General features: G+C 42.4%; 1 protein-coding gene across 1 annotated transcript in view; it reads right to left on the reverse strand.

The window, feature by feature from the left end:
- Window positions 1-18623, reverse strand: part of Glp2r (glucagon like peptide 2 receptor) — a 67771-nt gene that overhangs the window by 21934 nt on the left and 27214 nt on the right. Inside the window, exons 5-9 of the mRNA XM_004663136.2 lie at window positions 13454-13560; window positions 11058-11211; window positions 9728-9887; window positions 8130-8190; window positions 7202-7271 (exon numbers count right to left, since the gene is read on the reverse strand). Of these exons, the coding sequence (XP_004663193.1) occupies window positions 7202-7271; window positions 8130-8190; window positions 9728-9887; window positions 11058-11211; window positions 13454-13560 (552 nt within the window). The remainder of the gene's footprint in view (window positions 1-7201; window positions 7272-8129; window positions 8191-9727; window positions 9888-11057; window positions 11212-13453; window positions 13561-18623) is intronic.

The raw sequence follows: 18623 nt of genomic DNA on the forward strand, positions 1-18623 counted from the left end.
AGCCAGATTTCAGGGAGTTCAACGATGAAGTGTGAGGAAGAGACAGTGTAAGACACGCAGGGCCTGTCAACGAGAGGGACAAACAGGAGGCACACAGCATGCACAGGAAGAAACTGTCACTCCCCTTTTCTTCACGGGGCTGCAAGAGGGTTTTGGTAGCAAATGTTTTCTAAGATTGCAAAGATTTTAAAAATGCCTCCATAGAGCCAGGAGTGGTGGCGCACGCCTTTAATCCCAGCACTTGGGAGGCAGAGGTAGGAGGATCGCCGTGAGTTCAAGGCCACCCTGAGACTACAGAGTTAACTCCAGGTCAGCCAGGACCAGGGTGAGACCCTACCTCAAAAAAAAAAAAGCCTCCAGCCAATGGAGAAAGAGCTGATAGAAGAGCCATCGGGTGACAATTAATGGACTAACACCTCCACAGACATTGACCCAGCACAGCACCAATGTCTGTGTAGAAAGAACATCCATTAGCTGCATATCGAAACATAAGCTATGGAATGCAGTATATCCAAGGTACTACGTGCTTCATTGGTCTCAGGGACTCGGTGCCCAGTGCTAAAAGGCTGGCGTTTCAGGCAAGGATAATGGAGGTTTCCAGCCAAAGGGTATTTACTACCAGAAAAATTTAAATACACGCTAAATGTAACCAAGTAGTTTATCCCTTTTAATGGGATACCTGTTTTTCATCATAAAGAGAAAAACACTGCGTGCTTGGCTTAGTAACTTGTTGAACATACAAATTTTTCTTACGAAGTGAGCTTAACAGGCGAGGGAGGAGGAGGAATGACAAGGAGTTTCAGCCATAGCTGTCTCCTAGGAAATGAGGGGCTGGGATGAGGAGCCTGTGAATCCAGAGACCAGGCAGGAGAAAATGGGCATGCACCACTGGCCACACAGAGGAAGCACAGAGGAAGAGTTAACCAGGGAGCTGTGGCTCCTCTAAGCTTCCAGCAGGGAAAGGGATAAATGAGGGCATTTTCCGAGAACCAGTCCAACTCCTATAGGATTCTGTGTCCAGGCGAGGTACTCTCAGAACTCCAAAATACAAGGCAATCTTCCAGGTCCTAAAGGAAGTAACTGCCTTCTCAAGTGTTGCATTCTTGGTGACAGGTGTTGTAAAACCGAACTTCAATATACACCGATCTAGACCTTCAGGCTTGCAGAGGTATTGCTAGCATTGGCAGGAGCTCAGGAGCATATACCTGAACTCTTCTACCTCTCCTACACCCAGCTCCTTCGGCCTGCCATGTGAACAAAAAATTAAATAAATAAAAGCCTACCTTTAAAGTTCCTCCTTTAGGACCAAAGCACTCTTTCTCCAGAGCTCTGCTGATAAGCATGAGCTCCCTGGAAAATCAGACATGGCTAGGAGAAGACAGAGGACGGTTTCCCCCCTTTCATTCAAATTCAATCATTTTCCACAGCAATGACAACTGCAGTCTGTGATCTGATTACTATCTCCATGGAAAGCAGAAGCTAGGATGCCGCCAAGGTAAGCAGAAGATGGGGCAGGGCAGACAAAGCTTGCCCACTTTAACTCTTTACAAGCGATTGGTGTGTTAGTGAGGAGATGCCTCAGGAGACCTAGAGCTACAGGGAGACCCCTAGTTCCTGGTGGAGCAGAAGACCTAAAAAGAGATGAAGAAAATGAAAATGGATTTTACCCGTTTCTCAGTGTTCCCGTGTTCTTAGATTGCTGGAGAAAATTGAACTAGAGGGATTGAGTGTTTTTTCTTTTTTTTTTTTTTTGCATTTTTTAAAATTTAATGTATTAGTTTTCTTTTCAGCAAATACAGGCAGTTTGGTACCATTGTTTAGGCTCATCCATGATCTACCCCCTCCCATCGGACCCTCCTTGTTAATGTAAATGGGTCGTGCATTGTGGAGTTAGCCCACAGTTATTAGTATGATAAATGTCTCTTTTTACTTCATACTTTTATAAAGTTGACAGACAGTTCATTTGATTCATTGACTCAAAAAATCCACCCACATGGGCATTCATTCCAGCAAGTCTGTTAACTCCACTGAAGAGAATATGAATTGAATGGCCTGTGTAATCATCTAGTGAGGCTGCACTACGGAGGCTGGATTTCCAGGAATAAGAACAAAGGCACAGGAGGCAAAGAGGTTTTTGTAGAGGTCTGCCCAAGAGGACTAGACAGGAGCAGTAAGTGTGGCATTAAGGAGGGGACTTGAAGGCTCTTCAGAGGACATGACCGTGTGGATGTTCCAGAAAGGAAGAAGGTAGAAGCTGGAAGACACCAAGATCTGTGGCTTGGGGGGGCTGGAGAAATGGCTTAGCAGTTAAGTGCTTGCCTGTGAACCCTAAGGACCCCGGTTTGAGGCTCAGTTCCCCAGGGCCCACATTAGTCAGATGCACAAGGGAATGTACGCATCTGGAGTTCATTTGCCGTAGCTGCAGGCCCTGGCATGCCCATTTTCTCTCTCTATCTGCCTGTCAATGAAAATAAAAAATTTAGAAAAAAAAGATCTGTGGCTTGGGTGCCTACTGATAAGTGATGGCATCATTTGCTGGGTGGAACGAGCAGGAGAAAGAGAAGGATTGGATAGGATGATAAGGAGCCCCTGCCGAGCCAAGGTCAAGACAACCATACCTGATGCTGTGAAAACAGTAAATGTAAAAGTCATTCCAACATGAGAAGACAAAGGACATTCTCTGTCCTGGTAGAAGTGATTTGCACTCCAGGAACTAAGAAGAAAAGATAGAAACTAGTCTGCTGAGCAGCCAGCCATGGAGGACTGAGCAGCCATGTCTACAGCAGGGGATTCCAGCCCTGGTCATGCATAAGTCATTGGAGAGCTTTTAAAATAATAGCTGTGGGGATGGAGAGATGGCTTAGCAGTTAAGGCATTAGCCTGCAAAGCCAAATGATCCTGGTTCGATTCTCCAGGACCTACGTACGCCAGATGCACAAGGGGCACATGTGTCTGGAGTTTGTTTGCAGTGGCTGGATACCCTGGCATGCTCATTCTCTCTCTCTCTCTCTCTCTCTCTCTCTCTCTCTCTCTCTCTTTCTCTCTCTTAAATAAGTAAAATATAATTAATAAAATAACAGCTTCCTGGGTCCCAGCATTTCTGTTGTCACTAGTCTAATCCATCATGGTGCTTCTAAGGCACAGAAAGTTTTGAGAGCCACAGTAGTAGACAGAGTTTCATTTCTTTTCTTCTTTTATTAATTTTTACTCTTTTGTCAACCTCCACACTGTGTATACACACAGTGCACCCTGGTCTCTATGATTTTGAAGTCATTCTTCTCTCTGTCCATCCTCCATGACAACATGTTGAGGGGTTCAGAGTTCCACATATTTTCCTAAGCGTCCAAGCCTGGGCGTCTTATCACAATTCAGATTCTGATCCAGGTGGGGGTGGGAATGAGGAGAATCTGAATTTGATAACAAGCACATCAGATACTGATGCCAGTGCTGCTCTTTAAAGAACAAAGGCATAGCAAAATGCTTTTCAACTCCAGCAGCAAATTAGGCTCTCTAGGCCATGTCTGCAATCAATGAAACATGAGTGTGAGACTCATTACCCCCAAAATTATTAAAGACAGCCAGAGGATTCCAGGAGCAATGTGTTTGAAAATAATGACATATAGCTTCTAGAAAATTGCCCAGTAAACATTGGAGATCCAAATGGACCACGCCTAATCTCCATCTAAAAGAAAGGTTGTATCTTCTCTCCCAATTTATTCTGCCTGGTTAGCAAGAACCCCCATGGACCTTGGAATGGGTCCCAAATGTTCATTAAATACGTCTACCAAGGACCTACCTATGGCTGCCTAATTGAATAGAATGTATCACTTATAGTAGCAGCAAGAGGGTTTTGAACAAATACTTGAAGTGTGTTGGAGCTGGAGCAGAAGCCAGGAAGTATGGAATCCCGAGGAATGCAAAGGCGGGTGTGAACATTTCTACTTGCGAGGTGGGTGTCCAGGGGCAGCAAGCACAGACAAGCTGGCCTTGACCGAATGCTCAAAGGAGGAGTTCCGCGCTACCAATGGAAAAGATGGTGGACAAAAGCAGCTGAGGGTCAGGGAGAGTGTGAAGCAAGGAAATGATGCGCAAAAGAGCCTGCAGCTATCAGTACTCAGGCGCAGGACCCAGTGGCAATAAGTATATTTTGAGCAGCAGCACAGGGACATAGTTACAGGTGCCAGCTGTCACCCAGCTAGACCATTTGGGCTGAAATCCAGCTCCCACTTAACTGATTCTGCAACTGTAGGCAAATAATTTCTCATCTTTTCAGGTTCGCACAATAACATAAATATAAAATTGCACCTCAACCTCCTAGGTTGTTGGGAGAATTGAGTTCATTGACTCAAGGTACTTAGAGCTGGTGCTGGAATGTAGGCTGTGCTCAGTAACTGTTACCAGGCAATGATGGAGCTGACTGGGGAGGTAGATGCTGGCGAGGTAGTGTGGCCAGAGGGGAGAGGATTGAGGACGAGGAAGCGACGGCAGTGGTGAGGCAGGGCTCACAGACGGAGCGGGACGTGTGTGGTTGACCTCACTTGGAACATTCACTCTCAGCCAATTGTCCAGTGACCACAGGGAAAAGATTCCAGCGCACACATGCCACTTCCCATGCCAAAGGTGAAGCAGCCCTTTCAGTCAGGGCTCTTCCATACCTTCAGTGTTCTTGACATTTCTATGCACATCCTTCCTTACAGGTTATAGGCAGGTCGGAACAGAGCACTGCCTTGCATTATTGATAAATACTGACAGTCTTCCATGAAAACTAGCTGTTCTTCTGTCATGAAACCATGGTATCTACCCAAAAGAGAAAAATAGGCCACCCAGCAATCCCTTGGAGAAGGAATGGAATACAGTGCCGGGTATCCAGAAAGCATTCAGAAATTACCCTCCCCATTGTTGGCTAACTCCCTGAACCTCCCCTCAAGATTTTTTTTTTTTTTTTGACAAATTTCATTCTCATGCCCCCAGCTTTGTAAACTGTTGGTCACAACACCATAGAGGGTCATAAAACTGAATGCGGGAGTCATGAAAAATTAGGCAACAGTACAAGGTTTCTGAAATGCAGCGACCAGATCTTAGCTCAAAATCAAGCACGTGAGTAATCGGCTGGAAGCCCTGGCTCAGGTCAGTCACAACATGCAGTTCCTCTGGGGCCCTGGTTCGGAACACACAGCAGCTGCTCTCTGCACACACACACCATCAGGCCAAAATGCCAATGAAGGGCCGAAATAGCTCAGATTCAAGACTATTGTATGTTATGAACTATAGTGTTTGCACTTCACCTCACAAAACTTTTCTGCACTTACAGAAACATCATGGTTCAATACCAGAAAGCAAAGGCTTGAAACATTTTCCTACAATCATTACTCAGCATGTAAATATCAAATTAACTCATCTTAGCCACGCATGGGGGCACATGCCTTTAATCCCAGCACTCGGGAGGCAGAGGTAGGAGGATCGTCATGAGTTTGAGGCCACCCTGAGACTACATAGTGAATTCCAGGTCAGCCTGGACTAGAGTGAGACCCTACCTCGAAAAAAAAAAAATTAGCTCAACTTTGGATTGCATTGTGTTAAAATGTTTGATTTTTAAAATTGCCATTTGAGTTGCTGACTTGAGTATCATTAGAAATTCACTAAATAAATTTTGATTTAGGATTGGGATATAATTTCTGAAATAGCCCTAAATATACTCCTGGAATACAAGTTTATGGAAAGCATCATCCCAATCATTATTTTTTATAAAATCAAACTACTTATCAATTCTGAACACTGAAGAAACTTTGTACCCTATAATATCAAATATTCAGCCAAGATTTAATTCTTAACATAAAAATAAGCAGGCATGAGGCTGGAGAGATGGCTTAGCGGTCAGGGTGTTTGCGTGCAGAGCCAAAGGATCCTGGTTCGATTTTCCAGGTCCTATGTAAGCCACATGCACAAGGGGACATATGCATCTGGAGTTCGTTTGCAGGGGCTGGAGGCCCTGGAGCACCCATTCTCTCTCTCTCTTCCTTTTTCTCTCTCTCTGCCTCTTTCTCTCTTTCAAATAAATAAATAATTAAAAATTAAATTAAAAAATACAGGCTGGAGGGATGGCTAAGCGGTTAAGGCATTTGCTTGCAAAGCCAAAGGACCCAGGTTTGATTCCCCAGGACCCACATTAGCCAGATGCACAAGGGGGCACACACATCTGGAGTTCGTTTACAGTGGCTGGAGGCCCTGGCACACCCATTAATTCTCTCTCTTTCTCTGTCAAATAAATAAATAAATAAATATAAAAATAAAAATATTTTTACAAATAGGTAAGCATATCTACCTCATTAGTATGAAAATTTGCTTTTGTTTTTAATAAATAGTAAAAATATGTGCATACCAAAAATTACCTTCAAATAAATTTCATTATGACTTACTGTTAGAAGATGCTTGATTTGTATGCTTATTTTATATGCCTTTACACCCAGGATCACATAAAATTTTCTTGGGCACAAACGAAGTTGCAAATGGAAACAGTTTAAGAAGCATTGACCTGAATGGGTCTATGACTCTAGATCAGCCATCTCTTTTCATCAAAAATATCCTGGGCAAATCAAAACTCTTCCTTCTCAAGGTCGCAGAGCAGCAACCATTTTATCACCCACGACTGCTTTGTACTAATATTGATTGTAAGTTTTTCTCCTCTGAAAGTAGCTTCTTTGATTTCTTTCTCCCACCTACTAATGGCACTAAGATACAAAGTGAACCAGGCATGGTGGTTCAAATCTATAATCTCAGGAGGTGGAGGCAGAAGGATTGCCATGAGTTTGAGGTACATAGCAAGTACCAAGCCAGCAAAGGCTACATAGCAAGATCCTTTCTCAAGCAAACAAAAAATAAAAGCAGATAGTTTGCTATTGTTTGGCTTGTCCATGACCAGAGGCACCCTTGTCATCACTATAGCCATTTAGTATAAAATTCCAGGGCTGAGTTCAGGTGCCCACGTGGGTCTGAAGGCCCAGACAAAAGGAAGCTTAGAGTGCGACCCTACAGGTGGGTCTTGAACCAGAACAAGAGGGTTTTGATCTCTCCTTCAACAGAAACTGCTCATACTTTAGCTTCTCCTTCTCATGGACCAGAGAATTTGGGGGCAGGAATGGGATAAAGGGAAGGTCCCCGCAGCTGCTGAGCGCAGATCAGAGGTGGGTGTGGTGGTCCTTACTGTTACACAAAGCAGCATGGGTCCTCGGATGATCCACCAGATTTTCTTATTCCCATTCGTTGCCCAGCACCTTAAGACAAGAGCAGACGGGGGAGAGAAAAATGAGATGAGGCTGATGTCAGCCTCACTCCCTATGGAAGAAGCATGCTTGCCTTCAGGACCTCTTGTCTCCCAGTCATCCCCCTGAGAGGTGGGGACGAAAACCCTTTGCACCATGACTGGTACTATTAACACTGATCTTCAGTGTTAGCTGCTCAGTGCCTGGAGCCTTCCACACTTTTCTCCATGTAAACATGAACTTTAGTCCTTAACTACAGATTTTTATCTATTTCATCAACAAAAGCAGTTTGTTTCCTTTCTAATTTCACATATCATTTACACATAACGTGTGTGTATATGTGTGTGTGTGTGTGTGTGTGTGTGTGTGTGTGTGTGTGTGGTGTATGTAGTTTGGGTGGTGATTATTAAGATAAATAAATAAGATCACACAACACACATTATTCAGCCACAGGTTTAAAATATTTCCGGAGATTCAGTTCCTAAAAATCAAATGATAAAATTTAACTTGGGTTTGTCTATATTTGTTAATATTCACACAATGTGCCACAACTTGTTTAACGATTTTTATATTGATTAGCATTCAGACTTGCTTGTTTTTATGCTTGTTTTTCTCATGTGAACAATGCTGTGATAATTATTTCCGTGCTCTGTCCTTACATACTCAGCATCACGGCTGATCTATACAACTAATCTAAACAAATAAATTAATCAACTACTGTAAGACCTTTGCTTATTTGCCTGTATTTTTAGTTATACTCCAGAAGGACAAAGTAGGAGGAGATGGATAATCTCTTTGGGAAAATGGTGTGATGACTTATACTTGGGAATTCCCGGTTCATGGAAGACTAAAGCAAGGTGAATGACCTACCCTGTGTTCTCCAGGTGTGCACGTGCAAAACCCCAAGGGACAACAAACAGCACGGGGAATGCTGCGGAGAAAACAGAAAAGGTAACTGGTTGGCTAAAACTGTCTGCCTCCCACCCTAGCCCCATGAGCACAGCAGGTTAAATGAACGCCAGCCAAGCCCCGAATGGTGGACTGTGCTGGCCCACCCACTATCCCGCATTCAGAGAAGCCAGGCCCGAGCGAGGAGGGCTTTTCCAGCTGTCACAAAGCAGTTTAGAATAAATACGACAGCCTTGGCCAAAATTTCCTTCAGGCTCAGGCTATTTTCTCTGAATCCTGAAGCATCCAATTAACCAAGTGCTTATGGAGATAACAGGTCCAGATTGGAATACTTTCACTCATGTTTTTAAGATTCAAAAAAAAAAAAAAAAAACCCTCATCTTGGGCTGAAGAGATGGCTCAGCAGCAGTTACAAAGCTTGCTGGATCCAGATTCAGTTTTCCAGTACCCATGTAAAACTAAATGTGCAAAATGGTGCAAGCATCTGGAGGTTGTTTGTAGCGGCAAGAGGCCCTGGCACATGGCCATTCTCGTTCTCTCTCTCTCTCCTTGCAAACGTGTGTGTGTGTGTGTGTGTGTGTGTGTGTGTGTGTGTGTGTATATATATATAAAATACAATTTTAGAAAAGGCAAAAAACTCATCTTGATGACCTGGTGATATAGACTAACTGTGTCCTCCCAAAATCCCTATGTTGAAAGCATTCTCCCAATGTGGTGATATTTGGTGATGGGGATTTGGGAAGTCAGCTAGGCTTTGGTGAGGTCTTCATGAGGGATCAATGCCCTTATAAAAAGACACTAGAAGTCTTGCTTTCTGTCTTGCCCAGAAAGCAACTCTCTGAACACCATCCGAACCCAACCATGTTTGACTTCCCAGCCTTCAGAAGCATGAGAAATCAACGTCTGTTGTTTAAGACACACCGGTATTTTGTTATAAGCGCTTGAGCTGACTAATGCAATTGGAAACAGTAAAAAGTTGTTATCTGATTTCATCAAAGATCTTTCCACTTTTTAATGTGTACATTTGGCATACAAAATCTGTGTATGAGCATATATGTATGAATGTGTGCAGTACAGACATTCTCCCCTCTCCCTCCCCAACACACACTTCTATTCTGGGACTCTAGTTGCTGAGAAATTATCTGATCCAGAAATTGTTTTTCAATTTGGATTTATAGCTATAAACAAAACCAAAGGCTCTGCCAGGTCACCCACCCACACCGTGTGTGTGTGTGTGTGTGTGTGTATGTTGGCCACAGATTGATGTAAAGCATTTTCTTCAGTAGCTCTCCACTAAATTTACTGAGGCAGGCTCTATTAGTTCAACCCAGAGCACACTGATTTAACTAGTCTAGCTGGCCAACTAGCCAAGGGATTTCCTGTCTCCATCTCTCAGGATTACAGGCAGCAGCCCACTGAACATTTATACAAGGCCTGGGGATCCACACTCAGGTCCTCATGCTTCCACAGCAAGTGCTTTACTACTGAGCCATCACACCAGCCCCATCTCATGCTTTCATAGGTCCCTAGCAAAGGAGGCTGGGAATCATGTCACTCACCCCAACCCACCACCAGGTATCTGGGCCACAGCCGCCTCTCAGGAAGCACAGTGGGCTCCAGCAGTGCATGGAGGTAAAGTCCTTCAACCAGCAGCCACAGATGATTGGCACCCACGAAATAGTGCAGGAGGACTTGGACGGAGCGGCAAGAAGTGGACATCTGCAGGATGCAGAAGGCATGGTGAGTCCTGGCATTGCTAGTACTTGGATGCCAAGTGGGCCTACCAGGGCCTTCCCAGTCACCACCCTCCCCCTGTTCTACCTCTCTTGAATCCTTCTGGCCACCCAGAGAGGTTGGCAAGAAGGTTCCATGCAGCTTTAAAAGACCAGCCTAGTCCTTAACATTCTAGACATTTTAGAGAAACAAAAGCAGAGAGAATTCACCATCAGCAAAGCCCTTATGGAAACACTAAAGGATCTGTTCACTTATCTCAATTAACTAAGCTAGAAGCCGATAACTAGAAATCTCCTTTATCACTGGAAATCACACAACTGATTTATACTCACGGGCCAAAGAAGAAATTACAAGAGAAATTAGAAATTTTTCCTTTAATGAATGTAAGAAAAATGCTGTATGTTAAGACTCACATTGTGTGTCTAAGACCAAACCTGGAATAAAACTTACAGCCTTTACATGCAATTATTTAAAAATGAAAAGGCTGAAAGTCAAGTATCATAAGATAGTAGAAGAGACAAAACAATAGCAAATTCAACCCAAAGTATATGGAAGAAAATAATACCAATAAAAGTAGAAATAAGTGAAAATGAAAACACAAACTAAAAAAGACCAACATGGCCAAAGGTTTATTTCTTGAAAAGTCCAATAAAGTTGAGAAAGTTCTTGTATTGAAGACCAAGTACTGAAATACAGCACATATACAAGCAACTAAGGCCAAAAATGGATGACATTGAGTCAGAAATGTGAAGACATTGTATACTCAATTTTTTTTTTTATTTGCAAGGCGAGACAGAGAGAGAAGGAGAGGGAGAAAGAGACAGAGAGAATGAGAGTGCCAAAGCCTCTTGCACTGCATATGGACCCCAGACATGTGCACTACTTTGTGCATCTGGCTTTCTGTGGGTACTAGGGAAATGAACCCTTCTGTCAGGTTTTGCAAGCAAACACCTTGACTGCTGACCCATCTTTCCAACCCTTAAATGTCTTTTATTAGATCAAATGCCATCAACAATATTGTGCCAACAAATTTGAAAAGGTGATGAACTATATGAACAAATCCCAGGAAAGCCATTACTACTGAAGACACAAGGAAAAAAACACCCATCTGCCCTCTAACCCCCACTTCTGCCCCATCAGGTGGGAAGGGATTACCTCCGACACGTAGGACATCCACCCTCTCTCATTGTCAGGTCGCCTGGAGTAGGAGTTGTAGAAGACAACGTCCTTTACCAGGACGGCCACAGCTCGCAGGATGAAGGAGGCAAACAAGTTCATGTGGATGTAATTGCGGGTGCAGTGCAGTTTCCTGTGCACAGAACAAAACCAAGCATGAACCCTCAGGAACAAATAGCTGGGAGCCACAGGTCCGCACCTAACCACCCATGGCTCTGTCACTAGGAATGGGTGTGTGTGGCAGAGACTCCAGAGCCAGACTGCTGGATTATGTATTCTTTCTTCTCTCCTATAAAATGGGAAAATACTAATTATCCCCTAAATAACATTGTTTTCAGGTGGAGCAGAAGGAGATTGTTTTATTTTGGCCTTCTTTTTAAATACTTTTTTTGTTCATTTTTTTTTATTATTTATTTATTTGACAGCGACAGACACAGAGAGAAAGACAGATAGAGGGAGAGAGAGAATGGGCGCGCCAGGGCTTCCAGCCTCTGCAAACGAACTCCAGACGCGTGCGCCCCCTTGTGCATCTGGCTAACGTGGGACCTGGGGAACCGAGCCTTGAACCGGGGTCCTTAGGCTTCACAGGCAAGCGCTTAACCGCTAAGCCATCTCTCCAGCCCTTGGCCTTCTTTTTGAGGTAAGGTCTCAGTCTATCTCAGGCCGACCTGGCACTCATTCTGCAGTCCCAGGCTGCCCCCAAACTCATGGTGATCCTCCTACCTCTGCCTCCTGAGTGCTGGGATTAAAGGTGTGTGTCATCCTGCCAAGTCATGCCCTGTCCATTCACCTGTCGAGGGACTTGTGTCATACTCACTCTTGTCACCACTGGAAGAGTGGGCACCCTTTGTTACCTTGATTTTATAAATGGCAAAGCTGAGGATCAGACCCAGAAGCTCTAAGGCCAAGGTCTGGCTCTCCAAGGCTCTGCTACCTCTGAGAAGCAGTTATCTCTCACGGGCTTGCTGGGGAGGAGTTGTTACACCCATTATTTCATATAGAATGCACGTTATAAGTCTCCAGAAAAGCGTCAGCTCTCTTTCCTTCTCCCTGGGGTCTCCTGCTAGCTCTTTGCCACACAGGCTGATGTGACACCATCACTTTAGACAGAAGCATCTTTTCTACCGCTGTGCTCGCTCTCTGTGTGGCACCTACCACATCCTACTTGCTTTGGATCTATTATTAATTTTTTTAACTTCTGAAAAGGACTTGCAATGGTTCCTTGTTTGTGTTTTGTGATATATGACTCCTCCTTAACTATACTGGGGGATATTTGAGGGCAGAAGGCTCAGACAAAAGAGACACCTGGTCAAGCCAGGCTCTGCTGAAGCTACTTCCCACTGAGCTGGCAGTTATTTCCTCCTGGGCTGGACTTGGCACTTGGGGAAGGTGTGTGGAAGCAGGAGCTTGTGTGTAGTCAGCAGACGTGAGCAAGAACTCTGCCATGGCTTACGAATCGTTCTCCAGTGAGGCAGATGCCATGCCTCTGCTCCTGGAGCCATGGAAGAATCTTGAATCGGGTAAAGAAATGAGATCAAACCTGGGTCCAGCACAGCCCAAATGGAGATTAGTTCTGGAATGGGCACCTAGGTTCCCACATCTCCATTCAGGACCCCAGCATCAGTGCTGAGTGTCCTTTTCTCCATGTTACAGTCACAGATGTTACTGAATGAGCTGCAACTGCAGGGCAGCCTTGGAAGGATCCCCGGTGGGTCCTTAAATATCTTCCTTGATGCCTAAAAATATGATCTAGTAAAATGCACTGGTGTTTTGGTTGTGAAAGAGGGCATTGAAATGGAAATGCTCAGACCCTACACTGCTTGGTTTGGACCATGGCGCTGTGTCCCACCAGCTATGTGGTCTTAGGCAAGTTGTTTAATCATGCCATCTTTCAGCAAACTCACTTATAAAATGGCAACAAATCTATAATTAGAATTAATCTTAAGTCAAATTAAGAGAACTGAATGACTTCATGCATGTGATGTGCTAGGAGGAAGAACTTCAACGACTGACAGCTAACGACTGGTCAAAGGCACTGCACTAAAATCCTAGGTCTGCCACTCGCTTGCTGGAGAAGTTCTCTCTTCTATGAAGATAATGTATGCCTCCGGTGGAGCTGGGGTGAGACTGTGCTACTGTGCTAATGTATGTGAACTCTAGGAACACAGAGGCAGTGCCCAAAGCCCTGCATGCAAGCTCTGTCTGTACCTCAACTGGCTTTCCAATGCCCCACACAGGAAGTCACAATTCTATGAGGCGGGTATACTTGAGAATCTCAAGCTTCCAGCTCTGATTATCCAAATCTTCTACTGCCTTCTAGAAGTAGCCATTGAGAAAATTACATGGTACACACCTGATCGCGTCATTCTACTTACCGAAGAAACAAGAGGAGGGTGAGAGCCAGGAAGAGGGAGATAAGGGAGAGGGAGTATCCCACCGTGTACATCAGCTGCAAAGTGGACAGCAAGGCATAGTGATCCACCTGGACACAGAGGAAGAGCAGATGTGACTACCAACATATAGCCTGTAACCCTCAGCTCCATGCCCAGGGCCACCTGGGCTATAGGTACTGACTGAGACATTGAGACATGCCCTGAGCCTCCAGCCTGTTTGCAGACCTGTCCTTCCCTATCTTTGCTGACAACCAGGGAAGGCAGTTTAGACTACCTTGGCACACCTCAGGGGTCATAAGCCCACCTGAATCTCACCTCATGGCTGGACCCACAGCCCAGCACTCATTCACCAGTAGTTACAATATTATAAAGAACTGAGCCCTAGATAAAAGGGTGCTATGAGTCCTTCTAGTTGGAGGATGGAGAGTAGATTTCCATCTGCAAGATTCCTTCCTAAGCTAACTTTTTACAGATGACTTCTTAGAAGAAAGCTAAGTGGAACACTGCAATGTCTTCTAGTCCCAGGATTATGTGGCAGGAACAAAGGATCATTTATTAGAAATCTGTGATACTAAGCATGATTTCCCAGTGGATTCCCATCTTCTGGCTCAATCCATCACACATATCATTACTAAATTCATGATACTTGGTAGATTTTTGCATTAGAATCCATAGTAAGTACTAACCTGCTAACCTGCTCACTTGAACTTCTCTATATAACTCTTCCATCATTTTTACTGAAGTATAGTTGATGTACAATAAACTACGCATATGTAAAGTATAAAATTTATTGAATTTGGATTTTATCTCCACAATCAAAATGATGAACATGAGCTGGGTGTGGTGGCATATGTCTTTAATCCCAGCATTCAGGTGGCAGAGGTAGAAGGATCTCTGCTAGTTCAAGGCAACCCTCAGACTACATGATGAATTCCAGGTCAGCCTGGGCTAGAACGAAACCCTACCTTGAAAATAATAATAATAATAATAATAATAATAATAATAATAATAAACATTTACATCACCTGCCAAAAGTTTATGACCTTTCATAATATATACCCTTGCCCCATCACACCATGCTCACACAGGCACATGTCTGCTTTCTGTCACTAGAGATTAGTTTGCATTCTCTTAAATTTTGTATAGATGGAGTATTATGATATATACTCTTTTTTCAGGCTTGTCTCATTCATAATACTTATCTTTTATTTTTATTTATTTATGTATTTATTCAAGAGAGAGAATGTGTGCACCAGGGCCTCTAGCCACTGCAAATAAACTCCAGATACATGTGTCACCTTATGCATCTGGCTTACATGGGTACTGGGAAATTGAACTTGGGTCCATTGGCTTTGCAGGCAAGTGCCTTAACCAAAATGTCATCTCTTCAGCCTTCACTCATAATACTTGTTTTGAGATTAGTACATGTTATAACATATATAAGCAGTATATTTTTATTGCTAAGTGATATTACATTGTGGCTATCCCACAATTTCTCCACTCATCTGTGGATGGACATTTAGACTGTTTTCCAGCTTTGGGTTTTCATGACTAAAGTAACTATGAGCATTTCTGTATGAGTATCTGTATGGACACAGGTTTTCAGTTCTCTTGGATGAGTACCTAGAGATGGAAACGTGGCATGCTACCACTCTATGGTATGCTGTATCTTTTGACTTCTTAAGAATCTGCCAAACATTTCTAAGAAATTGTACCAATTTATGCATGACAGTTCAAGCTCCCCTGTCTTCTACCAACATAGCAGGCAACCAGCTTTTTATATTTAAATATATATGTAAATAGCACTTCCATAATAACTAATGGTTTTGAGAATCTTCTCATTGATGACTTCTCCATCTTGTAGATATCTCACTTGGCAATGTTTCTATTCAAATATCTAGCCATTTTAAAAAGAATCCTCCATGCTGAAGAAAAAGAAAAGCACACGTATAAAGAACCAGGAAAAAACAAACAATATTCAAATACTAGTTAACACAGCGAGCAAAGGTAAAACCGGAAGAGCTACAAAAAAATGGCAAAAATGAATATACACCTTTCAATAATATCTCTTAATATCAACGGCCTCAATGCCCCAAACAAAAGACATAGGTTTGTAGACTGGGTTATAAAGCAGGATCCTTCAATTTGTTGCCTCCAAGAAACCCACCTTTCTACAAACGATGGATACTATCTTAGGGTGAAAGGTTGGAAAATGGTGTTTCAAGCAAATGGACCTAGAAAACAAGCAAGGGTTGCTATCCTAATATCTGACAAGGTAGACTTCAATCCAACATTAGTTAAGAAAAATAAGGAAGGCCAATTTATATTGATTAAGGGCACCCTCCAACAGAAGGACATTTCAATCCTAAATATATTCACCTAACATGGGGGTCCCCAAATTCATCAAACAAACACTATTAGAACTAAGGTCACAGATAACACCAAACACAGTGGTGGTGGGTGACTTCAACACCCCACTCTCATCAATTGACAGGTCATCCCTAGAAAAAATAAACAAAGAGGCATCTGGGCTAAATGAGGTAATAGAATGAATGGACCTAACAGATATCTACAGGACATTTCATCCAAATGCTGCAGAATATACATTCTTTTCAGCAGCACATGGAACATTCTCTAAAATAGACCATATATTAGGACATAAAGCAAATCTTAACAAATACAGGAAAATTTAAATAATTCCTTGCATTCTATCTGACCACAATGGAATCAAACTGAAAATCAATAGCAAGAAAGGCCATAGAGCATACACAAAATCATGGAAATTAAACAACACATTACTAAATGATGAATGGGTCAATGAAGAAATCAAGAAGGAAATCAAAAAATTTATAGAGTCAAATGATAATGAGAATACAACATACCAAAATCTCTGGGACACAATGAAGGCAGTCCTAAGAGGTAAATTTATAGCTTTAAGTGCCTACATTAAGAAATTAGAAAGGTCACAAATAAACGACCTAATGCTTCACCTTAAAGCCTTGGTAAAAGAAGAACAAGGAAAACCCAAAATCAGCAGATGGGAAGAAATAATAAAGATTAGGGAAGAGGAGCCAGGCATGGTGGTACACGTCTTCAATCCCAGCACTTGGGAGGCAGAGGTAGGAGGATCATCATGAGTTCAAGGTCACCCTGAGACTCCATAGTGAATTCCAGGTCAGCCTGGGCTAGAGTGAGACGCTACCTCAAAAAAAAAAAAAAAGAAAAGAAAGAAAAGAAAAAGAGAGAGAGAGAGAGAGAGATTAGGGCAGAAATTAATGAAATAGAAACTAAAAAAGACAATCCAAAGAATCAATGAAACAAAGAATTGGTTCTTTGAAAAGATAAACAAGATTTATAAACCTTTAGCATATCTGACCAAAAGAAAGAGAGAAGAGACACAAATTAATAAAATTAGAGATGAAAAAGATAACATCACAACAGATGCCAGAGAAATTCAAAACAGCATAGGGACATACTATAAAAGCATATACTCCACAATCTAGAAGAGATGGATGATTTCCTTGATTGATATGACCTACCTAAATTAAATCAAGATGAGATTAATCTCTTAAATAGACCTATAACAAGCATGGAGATCCAAACAGTTATCAAAAATATCCCACCTAAACAAAGCCCAGGCCCAGTTGGATTCACTGCTGAATTTTACCAGACCTTCAAGGAAGAGCTAACACCATTGCTTCTTAAGCTTTTCCATAAAATAGAAAAAGAAGGAATTCTACCAAACTCTTTCTATGAAGCCAGCATCCCCCTGATACCAAAACCAGGCAAAGATAGAACAAAAAAAGAAAATTATAGATCAATCTCCATCATGAACATAGATGCAAAAATTCTCAACAAAATATTGGCAAACAGAATACAAGAATATATCAGAAAGATCATTCACCCTGACCAAGTAGGCTTTATCCCAGAGATGCAGGGATGGTTCAATATACACAAAATCCAACATCCCTTCATGATAAAAGTACTACAGAGACTGGGAATAGAAGGAATATATCTCAATATAATAAAGGCTATTTATGACAAGCCTACAGCCAACATATTACTAAATGGGTAAAAACTGGAAGCTTTTCCATTAAAATCAGGAACAAGATAAGGGTGTCCACTGTCCCCACTTTTATTTAATATAGTTCTGGAAGTCTTAGCCATAGCAATAAGGCAAGAGACACACATAAAAGAGATAAAAATTAGAAAAGAAGAAATCAAGTTATTATTTGCAGATGACATGATTCTATATATAAAGGACCCTAAAGACTCTACTAGCAAACTATTAGAGCTAATAAAAACCTGCAGCCATGTAGCAGGATACACAGAAATCAGTAGCCTTCCTATATGCTAACAACAAATGCACAGAGGATGAAATCAGAGAATCACTCCCATTCACAATTGCATCAAAGAAAATAAAGTACCTTGGAATAAACCTAACCAAGGAAGTAAAGGATCTCTACAATGAAAACTTTAAAACACTCAAGTGAGAAATTACAGAAGAAACTAGGAAGTGGAAAAACATCCCTTGTTCCTGGATTGGAAGAATCAATATTGTGAAAATGGCAATCTTACCAAAAGCAATCTACACATTTAATGCAATCTCCATCAAAATTCCAAAGGCATTCTTCACGGAAATGATCATAAATGCTGGCGGGGATGTGGAAAAAGAGGAACCCTTCTACACTGCTGGTGGGAATGCAATCTGGTCCAGCCATTGTAGAAAACAGTGTGGAGGTTCCTAAAACAGCTGAAGATTGATCTACCATATGACCCAGCTATAGCACTCCTAGGCATATATCCAAAGGACTCATCTTATTTCCTTAGAAGTATGTGCTCAACCATGTTTGTTGCTGCTCAATTTATAATAGCTGGAAAATGGAACCAGCCTAGATGTCCCTCAACTGATGAGTAGATAATGAAGATATGGCACATTTATACAATAGAGTTCTACTCAGCGGTAAAGAAAAATGTAGTTATGAAATTTACAGAAAAATGGATGGATCTGGAAAGGATTATACTACGTGAGGTAACCCAGGCCCAGAAATCCAAGCACCACATGTTCTCCCTCATATGTGGATCCTAGCTACAGATGATTGGGCTTCTGTGTGAGAAGGAAAAACCTCAGTTGAAGAGGCCAGTAAGCTAA

The sequence above is a fragment of the Jaculus jaculus genome, chromosome 12 (assembly GCF_020740685.1).
Source record: "Jaculus jaculus isolate mJacJac1 chromosome 12, mJacJac1.mat.Y.cur, whole genome shotgun sequence".
Taxonomy (NCBI): Eukaryota; Metazoa; Chordata; class Mammalia; order Rodentia; family Dipodidae; genus Jaculus; species Jaculus jaculus.